Genomic DNA, 18426 nt, shown 5'->3' with positions numbered 1-18426 from the left:
AAAAATATGCATTTTACAAACTGATGACAAAAGACACCCAAACAGTCATAAGAAAAGACATCAAAGTTGCTGAGAAGCTTCTATTCAAAGAAAGAAACAAAGAAATAAAAGCACTTAAGAAAAGTAAGAATCATCATGTATTAATGAGGCCTGTAACTATTGCAATAGATAAAATGGGGCATAGAGAAGTAGAACAGTTTCTTTTGTATAGCAAATCAATAACATTATATAATTTTTCAATTTTCTCCCTACTTTTATCATGATAGATTTTTCCTCTTTGAGAAAAACTGTCAGTAACATTACAGGTAAGATGTCCTGAAAGGATACAAGCGTGGCATTAGCCCATGTACAGATTAATTTTACATAGAAGTATGTAGTTTAGAAAGGAACAGAACTGAACTTTGATCCAGTTTCAACTATAATTAGGATACATGTATTTATTCTTCATTTATTAGCTTTGGTGGAAGATGGTGTTTAATGGCTCCAGAAGAGAATGGATAACACATAAAGCCTTTCTGGGAATGGATGCCTCTAACCTGTCCTTCTTTCCTGTTTCAGCCCAGTATCTGACAGCAGCCCATTTACCTGGCATGGCCTTCTCATTCTGGGCCTACTACTACCTGTGGGGTCCCTCATGCCATCATACAGCTGTGCCCCTGCTGGGGACCTCGCCAGAGGCAGTGTAGAATACTGTGCTGGCAACACAAGCAATGGGGCTTTCTCACTCATTTTAAGAGAATTATAGTATTCAAATTGTGATAAAAGTTATTAAAAAAAGTTAAGGTGGTTTTCGTGAGATACAAGTTGCAAACACAGAAGCATACAAAGGATTTAAAGACTATATCAATACATGATTATATTTTCCCTTTCCAAGTTTGTTTTGCTTCCATGTTTTAGCAAGGGAATGTAAATTTTTAGGGAAGAGTCAAGAGTCACATAAAATCTGGGATTTTATAGAGGCATTTTTAAAGTTATGTTTCCCTGGTGCACATGGGCATGCTTCCAATATTTAGGTTGACCACTTAACTACAGATCAGTTTCCCTCACAATTTCTCCTGTACATTGATTCAGGAAAATGGCTAGTTCCTGAAAAGTAATTTATCTTTTCCATTTCCTTTCCTTTCAGTTTGGCTTTTTATTGGAAGGGACATCCAATCTCCCAGTCTGACCAATACCAAATTTTGTTTCCCTAAGATGTGTGGAGAGATGGGGCAAAGGGTGAAGGGAAAATTGATGTGGGGGAATAGGCTGGAATACCTACCAGAGGAAATGCTGGGGGGTAAAGATCCACCCCCTGACACTGGATGTGAGGCCAGGATGCTATTTAAAAATCCCGCCCTCAGGAATCTCGAAAGAGACTTCACCCCAATGGTCGGAAAGGATCCTTTCAAAGAGATAAAAATGATCATTAATCAAATGACTTGTTCTTTGGCTGATAAAAGAAGTTGACTGTTTAAAGAAAGAATAACCAAATCTCTGCAGAGTTAACAGTGGTTTCACTGGAACAGATCTTATAAAAAGCAGTTAAAAGTCTTTGTTTGCTTTTTAACCAAATTATACAATACACAGCTTTAACCAGAAAGAGGTTGTTTTCTGTATACTTTGCAGGTGGAGAATTCCAGCACTTCTAGGAGGAATGGAAAAATTTGATATTTTAAAGGCAAATTACACCTGCTAGATATTCATAATGCATTCCAAATGATACCACAGAGGCATTTTACAGTATTGTATACCACTCAAAGACAGACCAATAGAGCTGAAGCTATACCAGCGAAGCTGTGTTTTATACTAGTATTTTAAAGCCACCTGACAAAAGTCACGTCAGGCAAGGGGAGAAGTGGAACCCTGACTTCTGTGTCAGGGCAGCTACATCAGTCAGAGCTTCTATCACATCTCCCAACACCTATCAATATATTGACGCAGGCAAAAACCAGAAGTAGAGACATGGCCCCTTTCTGCTTTGCTCTCACCAGAAGCTTAAGACATTTTATGCTTTCAACATAATAAACTTTATATTCTTCTCACTGCCTAAATGTACAGTTTTATTTCTGGAAACAATGATTATCTCATACACCTCTTTTAAAATAAGTACTTGTACCATATCTATTATAGTGATGATAAATAAGGACTCTTATCATTTGATCCACTGTTTCAGCTTTCAGCATATGTACAGAGGTCTAGAGACATCATTTCAGCTAGCTCATGTTAGTGAATGCCAGCATCAAAAATGGATCTGAAATGAGAGCTCTACACATCTTGCTTAAAAGCACAAGAGTCAAGATTCTCCCACCTTGCAATAAATTTAAATTGACAATCAGAATAAATTGTGTATTTTTGCAAGTACATCAAGCAAGCATCCATCCAAAAATTTAGGCAATGGCAAGTTTGTTTTTATCATCTTGCAGGTATCTCATATTTGTTCTTTTGAGAGACAGAAATCATCTTAATATTTATATACAATGAGAAAAATAAACGGCCCTCTTAAAATTTATGCAACAGCTGGGATTTTTTTTAACTAATAAAAATATAACAAGGAAAATTTAGCCTCAAAACACACATATGTATTTTCTGAACTTAAAGTAGCCTAAGAGAGCTTTGAAATTTTCTCCTATTTTCAGGCAAGAGTTCTACTGTTTCTCCTCGATATGCTTGTCCTTTAAATTTGTTATTAGACCTGCTGCAGTCTGTGGAAAAATAATCCATTTAATTAGTGTTCTGGATGCAGTATTTTTATATCCAACAGCTAAAGATAAGGCATTAAAGTTCCCTCTGGCCACTCCAGAAAAGCCTTTGGCATTCTTGTAAAAGTGATTCCAAATTCCATGGCTTTCATTTTAAAATATTTTCAGAAGTTATCATGGATAGAGAGTCCAGAATGCAATACATAGAAATTCAATTTTAGAATGGAAAATTGTTCCATTAAGTCCAAGATGTTTGGTACTAAACAGCATCTTAAAACATGAAGGCTAAATAATGAGCATATGAAGACTTCCCAAATAAAACTTTGCTTCTCTATTTCAAAATATGAATTATACCAACCATAAAGTACACCCACTGTGAGTCACATGCCATATGTACAGACATTCAGAAAAGCCAAACAGCTTGAGCTTCACCATTGACATTTTCCTACATTTTGATGGTGTTAAATGGCAAATAACTCGAGTTTCCTAGCACTCTTACAATAAGTTACTTTGTTATAGAAAGTAATGAAGACAAAACCAAATTTATTTCACTTATTGTACATATTCAGAAACAAAAACAAGGAGCAGCAAATTTTCAAGCAATTCAGTCTGTGAATACTAAGAAGAGAGCTAAAATTATTGAGGCTTTATAAGCAGCAAATAAGTAAAAGAATACATATAAACAATGTTTTTCTCTCACTTAAAAGGTAGGATTCAGTTGCTTAAGCATAAATGCTTTTTGTCATTTGAGATGCTCTAGAAAATCTGAGACATTCACATTTGAGTGGCAGACGTGGCAAGATCTGCAGGAGATTTGCATTCTTTGAAAGTGGCAGCAAGAGGCAAAGTAGGAGTTGGGTATCTAAGAGCAGGCATCTACAGTTGTTTTAGGCAACTGAATCCCATCCAAATATTCTACTATCACCTCAAAAATATCTCTGATTAAGTAGAATAGAGTTACAAGAACAAGACCTCATTTAGTGTCTTCTAGAAGTCCACAAACAGCTTCTGAGAAGGACAAGGTTGGTAACACTCAGCCCTGATCAGCATCCACCAACACAAAAATGCAGACAAAGGAGAGGTTGAAAGTTCATTCATCTTAAAACATGCATGGTCATAAAGTAAAATACAGCATATGCCCCAGAATGAACAAATGGGTTCTTTTGGTATTATTGTCTGTACAATGTGAACAGGGTTTGAGACATTACATGACTATATATATGGAAGTTGATTATCACTGCAGGTAGTTGGGAAAGAAAATTAATTCTTGTAAGTCCCGTCAATCACCACCAGAAGGACAGAGGTTTAATAAGAGTTTTGAGCATTTACAGCAATTTAGAAGCTTACTCAAATTTTTACTTGTTTGCATAAACATTCATGAAATCTTTGACAGAAAATCTGCAACAAAAAACCATGTTCAAGACAGAAAGGGAAAAAGCTCTTTGCTAACACAACAAAGAAGAAGGGAGGTGGGATCATGATAAACAGAAAACACTAGCTTCTCTGAAATATTACAGACCTCGGTGTGGAAATCAATGAAGAAGAATTGCATTTCCTTCTATCTGAACTTTTTTTTTTTTTTTTATTTGTCAATGAAGATGTAGTCTTTCCTCTTTTTCCAAACTAGAATCATGCTTAGCTAAAGAAAAGGTCCACCAAAAATGTGCCTGCTGCTTTATATCCTGCTGCTTCGTGCTCCAAGCTGCAAAAGCAATATTCATTTTTTAGAGGTGTATGATAGCAATAGAAATCTTAATGCTTAATTTAATCAGTCTCTTTAAAGCAACCACACTGGACACTTTCAAGATGCTAGGACATTATTTCTTTAGTTAACCAACTTGCTTGAGAAATGCCATTCTGTTAGTGTACATCATACAGAGACTAGTGCTATACACCCATTTTGTGTAAAAATTAACACTCATTTTTGCAGTGGGTGCAGTTACACTAAGGAGAAGACCTTTTAGTATAAGGTCTTACTGGCTCTAAACTGGGAAAAGGAAACATGAATATTAAGCTATGATTCCTCAGTGCCCTGAAATACAGCTGTTATTTAGCAGCTTACAGGCATGGATTTATTGAGGGAAAAACCCAACCTCTCCCCCCTCCAGAGTTATACACTATGAACATTATGTCATCTTAACATGGGAAACTACATCCATTACAGATCTTAGTTGGAAAAGTGCATTGAAACAGTAAAAACATATGAAAATACTCTAAATAGCTGACAGTTCATGAAGTATACACCGTTTACTGAGTCCTGTGATGCCAGTTTATAACTCGGCGTAAATTCTTCTGTTTCATAATTATTACAGCTAAGTGCCTGTGCTCAGAAGCAGTGGGGGACTGCTGAATCAATTAGTCTGCCTTCCACCTTTATCTGCTGTTCCAAGGGGAATATCATCCCACAAATTGTAGAATTTGATAGGGAAATCACCGGTACAGCATTCTAAACTGGCATGGTTTTAGTAGCATATTATCACACAGAACAGAAGGGCAAGAGTAGATAGCTGGGTAAAGGAAATACATATGCTTAGTTCAGCTCCAGAGCACATATATTAATTCACACACATTTCCTGGCACTTGCATCACGACAGCACGGCCAGCCAGAAGGAACAGCCATTACTCCTCACACCAAAGGCACATCCCACAGCCTAGGGCTAGTGGCACGATTCTTCAGCATTACTGTGCTGAAGAGTCCTAGACCTACAAAGGAGAGAAGGTTCTGCCATGCAGCTCAGCGATAGTACTGAACAGATGGATGGATGGATGGATGGATGGATGGATGGATGGATGGATGGATGAAGAGAATGGCATCAAACACACCCGGTGCAATACTGGTGGAACACAATAGGCTAAAGTGAAACACACAGCTTCTGTTGGAATGGGGAGTGGAGGGCCCCTTGTGTGCTATAGTAAAAAGCATTTAGAAGGAACTATCTTGCACTTTAAAACTGTCAGGGATTGAGCAAGCTGAGAAACATTAACCTGACCCATTATTTTTGCTGCTGACACTGTGCAGAAACTTTCAGCAGAAGACCCTCAGAATTTTCCACAGAAACTGAACACAGTTTTATTCTGTTAATGACAGTACATACCCACTCACATCTGCTGACCTGAGTGTAAACATTCCCATCAGTTTTTCTCCCATATGCAGTAAAGTGCCAGCACAGTGGAGGCCGTCCTCAGGGGCCCACATCCCACCCTTTTCTCCTTGCCAGCTGCTGGCTTCTTTGCCCCACTACCGTCATCAGCACTTGAGCCGATGCCATGGCAGCCTCTGGGCCCACAGGACTCGCAGAGATGGCATCAGAAGCTGCTAAATTGTGCAGGTACAGGCACGCAGGGCCATCAGCTTGTTCTGTTTGTGCCAGGGTCCCTGAGCCTTGCTGGGAGCAAACTAAGAATTTTTTTTTTTTTTTTCCCCACTATAGCAATTGTACTTGTGGGACCTTAGTGAAGCTTGTGGAGATTTGCTTTTAAAAAGTAGAACATATCTAGAGTCTCTACGTTGTGTCTAACGACCTGGCTGAAGTAGGTTATTAGAAAGCCTACTGAAGATGCAGACTGCTCTTCAGCCCTGTTATTTGTTGTTGTTGGGTTTTCTTACGTCTTACACCTTAAACTGATCTAACACTTTCTGCAGGTGGAATTGACCATTTTGGGTGCTGTGTATTTTTGGGTATCTAACAGCTTCAAATTCAAAAGGAACTCTTTGGCTGCTTAATTTAATAAACTGGAAGGAGAAGTGCTAGAGAGGTGACAATTACTGTCAGTTATTTCTTTTAACTAGTACCATCTCTTTATTAGTACCATCAAAAGAAGACTTTAGTTTGTTATTCTTTTCTCACAGATTTTGTAAAAAAAAAGAAAAAAAATGCACAGTTAGTGTATTTAATATAAAAAACCAACTGATATTAGTTTCTATATAGTGAGTTGTTTTGATGCTTTTCATACAGGGATTATAAAATTCAGCTAAGAAATTTCTACAGATGAAGGCTTTGGGGAAGTGAGACAAAGGGCTATAATGAGCTTTCACATTCAGTTTGGCAGGAAGCAACTGAATGACTTCAGGATGTTTTCACTCCTATCTGCACTCTCATGAAGGTGGGACTGAAACATTTAGTAATGAAGTAAGAGAGGACAATGTAGAAAGAGTTTTCCTCCTTCTGAATAGGGGAATTATCACTTAATGTCTGGGAGAAGGCTGGCTTCTGTTATGAGCACGTTCCATTGTAAAATAAAACCTGTTTTTATTGTTACTAGTGTTTCCTCAGGGAAGTTAGAAGAAGGGTTACTGCATTTTTTCCAAAATTATTTGTAATATATCCATTATGGAAAGTACTGAAAACTGGTTGACTTTTCTCTCCTATGATTTTATTGATTTATCCTTCCTAGACCACCAGGAATTGCACACTACTTCATAATCTTTTATTGGAGAACATATGGAAGGTTTTCATGAGGAATGGCTTTATAAAACTTTTAAATTATGATGTCAGATTACAATTTGTAGAGCATTTAAAAGGCTTGACTTGGAATGGAAAAAAAAGATCAGAAGCAGGGCTAAAATTTATCGCTGATGAATTTGTTGGATAACATTTTCAGTACATTCAGAAAGCATGGATCTATTCAAATAATTTTAACTGTTTTGAATGTACTAATCTGTAGATCTAGAATATGATTTTAATAATTTATTTTAGAGCTTTTTGACACATGTAGGAAAAGGTGATACACTATGGAGTGGTATTGCCTAAATTTTTACCCACATAACTCACATGTCTTAGGAAAATATAATTTTTAAGATCACTGAACAATATTTTGCAATACATATCATAAAATATTAGAGCACAACAATTAACAAAAATGAGTGTGCTTACCCCTACTGAAATCACAGAATCGCAGAATGGTTGAGGGAGGAAGGGACCTCTGGAGGTCATCCAGTCCAACCAAATCACTGGAAGATTTCCATTACCTTGCAAATAGCAGTGAAAACTTCTGAAGCCTAAATTCTGCTCTTTGGTACCTAAGCTAATAAAATCAAAACCTGTATGAAATGCATTTTGCTGTGCAGAGGGAAATTCGTACTCTAATGTTCAGCAGCAAATTTTCAAGGGGTGGTCCAATTTTGTTTCACCCGATTCCACTCAAATAAACGATGTCATCCCAGAGCACTCACAAATAATTTTGTCATTCCTGAATATGCTTTCAAGAACTTGTATGTCTTTAACTGTCTTTGATCAACTTTTAAAGCAGCCTGAATTTTTAATCTCATTGTTGTAAAATATAGAGCTTAGAATCTTAACTCAAAGTAGAAAGTACTACTAGAATATTTAAATATCCTAAATATGCAGCCAATGTAAAACTTAGAACATCATCTTAATTTATCAGGTACACTCTGACTAATTGTTAGAAATAGTCATTTCCTGATGCATCTCCAAGGGAACAACTACAATGGAAATTGTATTATTTACGTTAGTAGATTTAGCAAGATGTCAAGGTATATGAATAGAAGAAACAGGAAAACAAAATATAAACTACTGTTAGAGGGAAGCAGCTGAGGACTTCTCGCTGTCCTCAGTGAGCAGTGAGACTGGAATTCCTTCTGAGGGAACTCATGTCAACATCTAAACCAGCAGAAGATCTTTGCACCTGTTCTGCTCCACTTAAGGTCTGGACTTTAGGCAATATAGAAAAATATTTGGCAGAACCTCTTCAGATAATGAATTTTCACAATTTCAAATACAAAGCAGTGTCTAAACATTGAAGTTGAGAGGAATCTATGTTGGGGAATAGTCATCCAAGCAAGGTCTCTATTACAAAACCTGGGTGCTCTTGCTAGTTTTTAAGATTAGAGATTAACTATAGTGAGGCATCACTTTCATCCTAGGAGGTGGCATGGGTATATACTGTCTCCCTGACATGTGCCCATGAGAAGGAAAATTGTATATGCTGTTTAGGAGGGAGCTACACTGAGCTTCAGCCACATTCCCAGTCTGCGATGCAGCTGCCCACACACCTGGAATAATCCAGAGCTCCTTTTGTCTGCCTCTGAGTAACCATCTCAATTCACTGGGTTTCAGCATCTCACTTCAAAAGATGACCCAGATTTAACTTTAGTTCTGTCAGGATGGTGGCTCGAAGAAGAAGGATCACAGGAACTCATCTGCAACACCATGCATCAAAGTGACCCGTTACTTCATTTTACTTCAGTTACTACGTGTTGTTACATAGCCACTGTTGGTGATTTCATCTAAGAATAAACTCTGCTGTGCATCTGAAACAATTTTTACAGTTTTACTCATGAAAACCAAATGGATTTTCTGAATATTTGTGAGCAAGCTGGTTACCTTCAATCAAAACACACTTTAGGAAAAGCTCTCTAAGAAACTGAACAAACTGCATCATGTATTTCTCCTCAGTAGTCTTAAAAATGGATTAACAGATGCTTAAAATTTCTCTTTTTGCTGTATCTTAGAGAGATTGTGTGCACTTGAAAATTTTATTTTAGAACAAAATGTCTTTTTCCCCCCTGTTATTCTGCATAAGAAAGTTTCTCTCTCAGAAAGGGCTGAAGAGTAGCATCCTACTGCACAACACCCCTAGCAGGACTGCCCCTTTTCACAAGTCAGCTGCCATTATTCTCAATAGGACTGAAACTGTATCTTGCCTACAGTTAGGTGATTATTCTGAGAAGTGCATTGGTCTTCCAAAGTAGTCAATGAGCCAGATTCACAAATGGTTCTTAAAGAAAGCCATTAGATCACTGGAAACAATAGGATGTAGTAGCCTCTTATGACAAAATGCTGTAGCCAAAATAGGTGTGGTGCAGATGTGCCCTAAGAGCAAAAGAAGATAACACACATGTAGAGGACAACTCTAAGAAATCCAGGGAGCAGAAGATCGCACCTCTGTTGATGAATCAGTTTTCAGTTACAAACAATGGCAAAACTTACCACAAATTCCCAAAGAGCTCTTTTTAAAAACTTTGGATCAGGTATACTTAGAAAATGTACAGAAGTGAACACTAGAAATACACCTATCTGGAAGAAGGAAAAATGTGTATGGAGATATGTGTGCTTTGCAGAAAATAAAAGTGCAAGCAGAAGTGTGGACAGAAGGTCTGATGAAAAAACACAGAGGTTTGGAAGAGATTTGGGTATATACTTACCTACCTTGGATTCGCCTAGCTTTGACGAAAAACTGTATACTCAATCGATCCGTACATTCTGGCTGGCTTGTAACTTGCTTTTTTCTTAAAAAAGTTTTAATAATTCCAGTAGAAAAGCAAGGAAATACAAAATGAATGTGCTCTATGATGTTTAGAAAAAATAAAGATTAGAAAAACTAGAATAGTTTTTAGTATTTTGTTATTCTAGCACTGTGATGTGATTTTGAAGGTCCTGATCTGAAATTTTTAATATTCAGCAACTACTTGAATTTAAAGGATAAAGAATTACTGTACAGACTTTTTTAACCCTTCTTCACTAGTCACATATAGTATTTATATAAGAGTGGGAATTTCCATCAAAAAACAGACTTAAGGTTTAACCAGCCACCTACAGTGAGGTACACTAATGTACTTCAGTGAACTTCAGCCTCTACCTGGAATATGTATGATGAAACACATAAGGCAACTTTAATATTAACCCTTCTTCCTTTTCTGCCTTTGCCAGTAGGCTAAGGGAGACTTAGTGTTGCCTTTGTTTGAGGCAGCGTGGGGACAGAGGTGCTGCCATGACACAACCACTGCTGGAGTTGTGATGGCCTCATGGTTTGTCTCTTTTAGTAGCCAAGCAATATTTTCTGGCACTCAGGCTCAACAAAATAATCTGAAGAAGGGTTTGTGCATCTGAAAACACTTCTGTTTTCTTCTCCAGTGACAATAAGTAATAATAATAGAAAAGGACCTGTTTTCTACAAATGCTGCTTTGCTTATTTTCACTATGAGATTTTTACATGATAGCACAATGAGTAGTTCAGGATTATTTATTTCCATGCTTTTTTGGGTTTACGTTTCAGTTTGGCTTTAACTCTGAATTTACTTAGTTTTATTGGTTTGGGAATAATAAAGCATCCACACGTTTTGGCCTCATTTCTGAGAAGTAGGCCACCATAACCTAATTCTTGGTGAAAATATTTTTAAAAGGCCAAGTCCCCTAATCTCTGCTCCAGACTTAAATTTATGGGGTCTATCTGGAAACATGAAGATGACAAACACCTGATAGGGTAAAGCTGCTGGTCAGGTCTCCAACCCTGATGAGTTTAAGCTTGAGATCCTTGTGAAAGACAATGCTTTCCTATGAACCTGAAGTGCTGGAGTTCTCTTATTTCTTGATTGGTGGAAGGGAATAAATTCAGACTTGGTAATATTTACATAGAATGACACTATTTTAGAAAATCCCAACTATAGCAAGTTTTGGCTTTACTTACGACTTCTCTGGGAGAAAAAGCAAATGCTGAAAGAAGCTTACAATTCCTAAGGAGGGACTGATGGAAGTTGCAAAATATTTGGGTAGAATATTAACTTCTACTTTAATTTCCCTTGCTGCTTCTAGAGAAACAGGCAATTTTGTGGGGGAGGGGAAATGAGGGAATTGCTTGAAAAGAGTTCTACAAACACTATAGCCATTTATTTTGTGATGTGTTAAATGTCAATGCACACTGAAGTTCTGGTTGCTGAGAAGACTGGTATGACAACATTAATATGATTAAGGCTTTTAACAGCAATAACAAGTGTTGTGTTGAATCATCTTTGTAGTCTTAATGGAATAGTAATTTGAAATACTGTGCTGCTGCTATGGGATGAAACAATCTATGTATGTTTAAGCTGTCTGTTAAATAAGTATTTTTCAGTCAGTGCTTTAACTGAAAATAGCTGTAGCACAATGCTAATCAAGAACTCTGAAGTCTTTATGTATTTATAGTTCTGTATGATACCCAGAACACTGTTCCAAGCACTGTATGTTGTACATTTGGATTTCATGATCCTGCGTGTATTATCAAATTAGTTGGAAACAAAATACTTTAAAATTACAGTTTTCATGATAGAAAAAAAAAAGCCTGCAATATCAGCCAAAACCTTTGTGAATACTTTCATGCACATCATGATTTTGGGGAACGATTAGCGCATTAATAATTAGCAATATGAATTTCATTTCAGTTGTCTGTTGATCACCCAGTTTTTGTGATTTTGTAATGAAAGATTCTGCATAAAATCTGAGTATTTCTATGATATGGAATTCTTCATCCTTTAAGACCTCCCATGTGAAATGTTGATGTGGTCTTATAAACGGGATGGTTAAGAAGTTCCAGGGGCTTTTAAATTTTCAGATGTCCTTTTTCATGGTATTTCTATAAAAACAGAGATAATAGGTTTAATTTTGTACTTCATGTTTAAAAATTGCAGTGAGTTTTAATTGAGTGAAATAGCTTTTCATGGGTGACATCTGAAGATGAATGTATTCATGCAGCCTGCTGAACATTCTGCAGTTCTGCAATTAAAGCTCTGATTATCTACTCTTTTAGCCTTGCTAGCCTGTAACAGTATGAACAAGGAGTAGGAGATAAACGTTCTCCACTTTTAGACACTAATTAGTATCTTTGAAAAAGGCTCACTGTTTTCAGTTAAGAAAAACACTTGGGGCTGAAGTTCCAGAGTCAATTGACAAAATGTGACTTTTTGTTAAACAAATGTAGAGTATAAATTGAGGGTGAGGATTCCTTTCACTATTCACATTCATACCATACAATTGACATTTCACTAATATCAATGAAATGAAATACAAAGGTTTGATTTTCTTCTTGGTTACAAACACCAAGTGACTCCCTCAAGTAAATGATGTCAAGATTAGAAGTAGGAAGACAGCTATCATTACCGTGACCTCAGATGAACTCTTTGATTAGAAATGTATTATATACTGGTTTACATTTACAAATCTATATGCTTGATAAAAAACCCTCTACGCCTGAAGGTGTCCCAGCCCACACCTGATAACCTGTGTTAGAAGCCAGGTTGCAGGCAGCTCCTGCAGCTAACTGATGGGCTGTGGCATATGCACAGGCATTCTGCTTCCTTTTTTTTTTTGAAAATGCTACTGACCGAAGAAATTAGCTGTGCTTGTTAATTATCTCTTTGTGGATATCAGTGTATTCGGAAGATTTTCTCTCAAGCTCAAAGACTACTTGGTGTTAAGGGTGAATGCCATGTGGTAAAACCTCTCTCAACTGATCTTCCTCTGGAAAGATGAATATTGGGCAATCAGTATTTACACAGGCTGTGAAGTCACATTTTTCAATGCTTATAAAGGCATTCATTGAAAATTGGAAGTAAATTGCCAATCTTATCTAAAACAGCAAAACAGTGTTTGTATGCTGAAGAATGTACTCAACTACAGCATAGAGGAAAAAAGCAGAAGAAGGAAAAAGTGAAAATTCTTTTCCAAAGTGGGTAACTTATTATCAGTCTAGGGAGAAATTAACAAGTTTCTGTTGTTTCAGGAAGAAAGGAAATCAATTATGTCAATTCTAGCAACAGCACAGTAGTTTGTTTCAGATTTCTACTATTATGAAAATTCTGTACTATGCTTCTCTAGATAAAATATTGAAATGAAGTCATTATCAGCTAAACTTATTTACTTTCAAATTTTATTCAGTAGAAATTACCTTGTTAAAGTTTAGTAGAAAAATGACAATATTTACCGATTGATGTAGTCATGAATTTATTCTGGAATGTCAGACTGAATACATTTGCCTCTTAAAATATGTTTACAGGATTGTCATCAGTGTCTTGTGCTTATATTAAGAACATGCTTAAACTGAGTACTCTGTAAACTCACACCATCTAATTATGGTGTTTTAAAAAATGTGTCTTTTTTTCACATTGCTTCTCTCTTTCAATTGTGTCCCCCTTAACAGTTTTATCATCTACTCCTGATTTATAAGCAGTGCCAAGGCTGTGTTTATCTGTGAAGAACTGTAAGATTTAAGAAGCAGTATTTTTTTGCAAACTGTATTTCCAACCAAAGCTTCAAGAGTCTGGAATGGATCCCAGACAGTTTGCATCTAAATTATTTAATCATCTGGAACTTGAACTATGTATGTATTAAGAATTGGAAAGATAATTATAGTCTGTGAAATGGATATAGCATGACTCACAGCAGAGAGGAAGTAAAGAAAGGAATTTGGAGGTCAGAAATATACAAAGAACGTAGTGATGGGCTGAGTTAATAGATTCTGAGTAAACAGTTTACAGATGAAAACTGTATTAAAATGATGGCATTATTTTGTGTGGATGTTGATGATAGCTCTAGAACTGTGGAAGCAGAAATAGTTTATCTGCCTTGGCTGGAGTTGCAATGCTGAATGAGATGAGGAAGCAAAATGAGTGGGTGTGTGTTCACTGCAAACCTTTGTCATTAAAGTTCTCACTTGCTCTCCAGAGCAAAACACAGAAAACATATGGCACTTTTCAACAGACCATAACTCAAACAAGTCTGAACAGATTTTCATTTCAAAATATGACTATTCCACTTCCAAATTTAAAAGATTTCTTGCTAATCACTGAAATTGGTTACTGTCAGCAGCTTTTACTTCTGTACACTGGAAAATTAATCTGTATGTGGGAAGCATGTCCCGACTGGCAATACTCCATACAAGTGCTTTGATCCCTTTGTGAGGAGGATGTATCTGGTCATTACTCAAGAGAAACCTATCTGCAGTTTTCTAAAACAAACTGGCATTACCTCCTTCTCAAGAAACTCCTTTCATTTCTGCTCTCTTTCTGTCCCATACAAAGCATTACAACTATAGTTTGTAGCAATCCTTGCATTAAAAAGATGATGCTGTAAATAACCAAAGGTTTCTTTTCCTCCCATCCAACTCTCATGTTTCCATAAAATACAGTATCAGATAATTAATGTGAAAATTACTAATCCATATTTTAATTATTCTTCTTCATATGAATCTGCTGTTAAAGATATCTCAGGCTTGTTGCCTTACATTAGACATTTAGGTATGAGCCTTTAAGCTGTAGTGAAGACCACAATACAACCTCTTGAGGCAGAGGTTTATATGACAGACCATGTGTGACATGTGGACAACCACTACCATAATTACCTGATGAACTAGCAGTTCCCTAGGGCTGATGGTCTCTCTGTTTCGGAGAAACAAAACTGATCACAAGGCTTTTATTGTAGTTGAGGTAAATCTATGGATTGTAACTGGTCCTTATGTATTAACCTGTACCACATTGCTGGCATTCTCCCTTCAACTAATTACTGATGTTGGTCTTGCATGTTCTGTTTCATCACAAATTTGGCAAAGTGAACTGATAGGCCTAAACAATATAGAATAAAAAAAATTTATGCTTTCATTCCTTATTCACATACTTGCAAACAAATGTAAAATTTAAAGAGATGTAAACCAGAGAAGAGGTACAGGTTTTCTGGAACAAGTTTAATGACTCAAACATTCATCCAGTTAATCAAAGTTCAAGCATACAAGCTGATCTATTTAACCTTGTATATTAGGTGAATTAGGGTATGTTTACACAATGCATTCTCTTATTTCTTCTGTGAAGGCTTTAACTTTGACAGCTGGTAACTAGAACCTGGCAGCATAACATGGTTAAAAGAGCTAACACCAATACTATTGGTCCATAAAGACTATCAGTATATCCCATATGAGAAAGCACAGATAACTGTGCTCTATTTTTGGTAGCAACATAGAAATTTACATCAGTTTTAAATGGTTATTTAAGGATCTCAACATACCAATAAAAATCTAGTTGCTGGCTTGTACCTGTTTATTTTAATGACACATACATTTTCTGAGGTTTGCAGAAGTACTAAGATACATCCCTCCATCCTCAGATACATAAAATCCATTGGACTAGAGAAGATTAATATTATTTACAACTCAGTACATTTGACAGCTCTTCTGTAATAAGGCTCCAGCATTATTAAATTATTTAGTTGTAATGATTATGGCTTCAATAGCACTCTGCCCCCTGGGTTTCTAAACACTTCATAAATAGTTGTGCTTGATGATCTTAAAGGTCTTTTCCAACCTAAATGATTCTATGATTCCATGATAAATTAACTTGTAAGTCCTCACAATGACCCTTCCATACATATAAGGCAGTAGGCTTACTCAAAGAATCAGGAAATGCAAACAAAACTGTGAGGGTGAACAAGAACTCTTCACCCACAAGCAAACTTTAGGCAACATTAAAATAATACACTGAGAATAACTTTGCATCAAATTGAAAGCACCAGGGATGTATTACTAGTTTGATATGCTCAGTCTGAATTTAGTTAAACCAGTGAGAATAGCAGCTGTTTCTCTTAAAAAAAGTAACCATGGGGACTTAACAGTCACCATGATTATGTCTCCCATCTTTCATTGTGTCACCTCAAGGAGACATGGATCTAGATCCAACATCTGCCATGGGACAGAAACATCGAATTATCTCTATTATTTTGATATCTAATCTAGATAGCTCCCACAAAAGTGCAGTCTAAGTGTCTTAACTCTATCTTAACTCAAAAGATGATGAAACAGGTAAACTTTGGTATAATAAGGCTACTACTCTAAGCAAGACACATCTGTTAGCTTATTATCAAGAACAAACTGTAATCCATGAAAATATAGAGATATATTCCCCTAACTGTGACAGCCTTCCTGGTATAAGGTCTTATCTTATGTCAGTGCAGCCTACAGTAGCTTTATTGCCACTCTTTCATTCTTTAGGTGACTAGTAGTACAAGAACTACAACTGGAAACTAAGAGACTAATGCCAGCACAAAAGAAAGGTATTAAGCCAACTAGTCTGAGGCAATGAGACATCAGTCCTGACTACATTACATCATGGTCCATACAAACTTGTATTCTAAATTGTACTCTCTGATTTAACTCTTTTTCCTTAGTACTTTCCTCAAATTTCCCTAGGAAATTTCTGATGAAACTATTGCACAGTCAGGGTAATAACAGCTGGAAAACTGTCCTCAGTGGTTCACTGTCAACCTGGAAAGATACAAAGAGTATGGTCCAGGGCTTTTGCTACTGTTTTGTTTTCTCATTAATGACTTCAATGTTGGAACTGAGAGTGTGTTTCTAAATCTGAGAAAGACAGCAAAATGAAAGGACTTGGCATGCTAAGGAAAGGTGTGAGAAAACATAATATAAAATTCTGGAAGACAAAGAAGGTCAACGGAGATGGCAGCAATCAACCACACAAATACATCCTGGAGGAAGACTAGACAGCCAGCTGTTTCACAAAGGAGGATCTATGGGTAATAATAAATCAAAATAAAATCCAACAATGGTTGCTACTGAAAACCACACATATTTAAAGTAACACGGTTACTTTAAAGTAACACAGTTTACATTTAAAATAATTATTTCCTGCTTGCTAGTGGGAGGTAAGGCTCAGCATCCACTGTATCCACTCTTGAAAACCATACTTTAAAAAAGATATAAGTTGACTGGACAGAGTCCAAAGGAAAGCATTAAGAATGACCAAAGGTCTAGCAAACATATACCACGAAGAAAGACTTGACAGAACCTGTGTGATTTACTGAAGACAGTAAAGACATTATAACGATCTACAAATGTAAAATATTGTTGCAAAGAGGAAAGGCACAAACTGTTCCACCACAGACAGGAAAAGAGCTAATGGCCTTAAGGTGCAGTAAAAAAAAAATTCAATTACACTAGGAAGGTCAAGTACGAGGATAGTTAAACACTCAACAGATTGCCCAGGGAGGCGGTAGAATCTTCACCAGGAGAGGTTTCTGAGAATAAGATAGACAACCATCTATCCAGACTAGTTTAAATATAATTGAATCTGCCCTGGGGCAGGAAGATGGACAAGATGACCTCTCAGTGTCCTTCACAGCCCAATGCTGTATATTCTGTGAATTACAAGAGAATGATTTATTGTTGAAAAATAGTACAAAGTTGACTTAACTTGCCTTTTAAAAGGACACAACCCTGCTTCAATTTTGAGTGTAATGTAATATTTAACAATTAAGTTGAGGCTTACCAAATAACGCTTCTGATATAATCTGACTTTGCTAGGCTCTAAAATGCAGGAGAACCTCTCTTAGCTATCATTATAAATTATTCTCAAACTCAGCATGTCTTGGCATTAATTTCAGTGAAAGCACCTCACTTCTCAGCAAAGATTTAGCAACAACAAAGTTGCAACAGGACTTTACCAAAACTCAGTCACATGTATGTTTACTACTCTGTTATTGCCTCTATACAGAATAAGAAATGAATGTACAGTTATCAAAACAAATCAATCAAACACAGCTTGTGAACCAGGATTATTGACTGCTTTATATACATGCTCTAACCCTCTCACTCCTTTAACTGTCAATTGCAATTGCAGTTGTCATTTATAATTGTTCTCATAATTTGCTTATATAATTTTCCTACAGAAGGCAATAGATCAGCCATGCTGTTGCAGCAAACCTGCCAGCAGAATGCGATCTTGTCTCCCCCTGTTATTCATTAAATCTTCTGGTTACAGTTGTTAAAAAAGGCCCCAATCCTTCATATATCACCTACACATTATAACTATCTTGCTTCTTAACTTATTGTACCATATGCTTCTTTACTTTCACGGTGGAGGAAGAAATTTCATACTTTTTTCAGAAGATATATAGAAATGCAATCACTTGCAGTTAATAATAATGCTAATTATGCAAATTGATGACCATGCTTTTCGTTAAAAAGAAAAAAA

At 36.5% G+C, this 18426-nt stretch overlaps 1 protein-coding gene across 3 annotated transcripts in view; it reads right to left on the bottom strand.

Annotated features, from left to right (window-relative positions):
- EPHA6 (EPH receptor A6) overlaps nt 1-18426 on the bottom strand; it is a 527052-nt gene that overhangs the window by 82090 nt on the left and 426536 nt on the right. For 2 of the 3 annotated variants that reach the window (XM_074856969.1, XM_074856950.1), the window contains one exon: nt 1262-1384. The exons of the other annotated variant lie outside the window; for it this stretch is intronic. In XM_074856969.1, the coding sequence (XP_074713070.1) occupies nt 1262-1384 (123 nt within the window). The remainder of the gene's footprint in view (nt 1-1261; nt 1385-18426) is intronic. 3 annotated transcript variants of the gene reach the window in all.

Source organism: Strix uralensis, chromosome 2, assembly GCF_047716275.1.
Source record: "Strix uralensis isolate ZFMK-TIS-50842 chromosome 2, bStrUra1, whole genome shotgun sequence".
Classification (NCBI taxonomy): Eukaryota; Metazoa; Chordata; class Aves; order Strigiformes; family Strigidae; genus Strix; species Strix uralensis.
The sequence above is the reverse complement of the archived record's forward strand: the minus strand, read 5'-3'. Positions and strand labels throughout refer to the sequence as shown.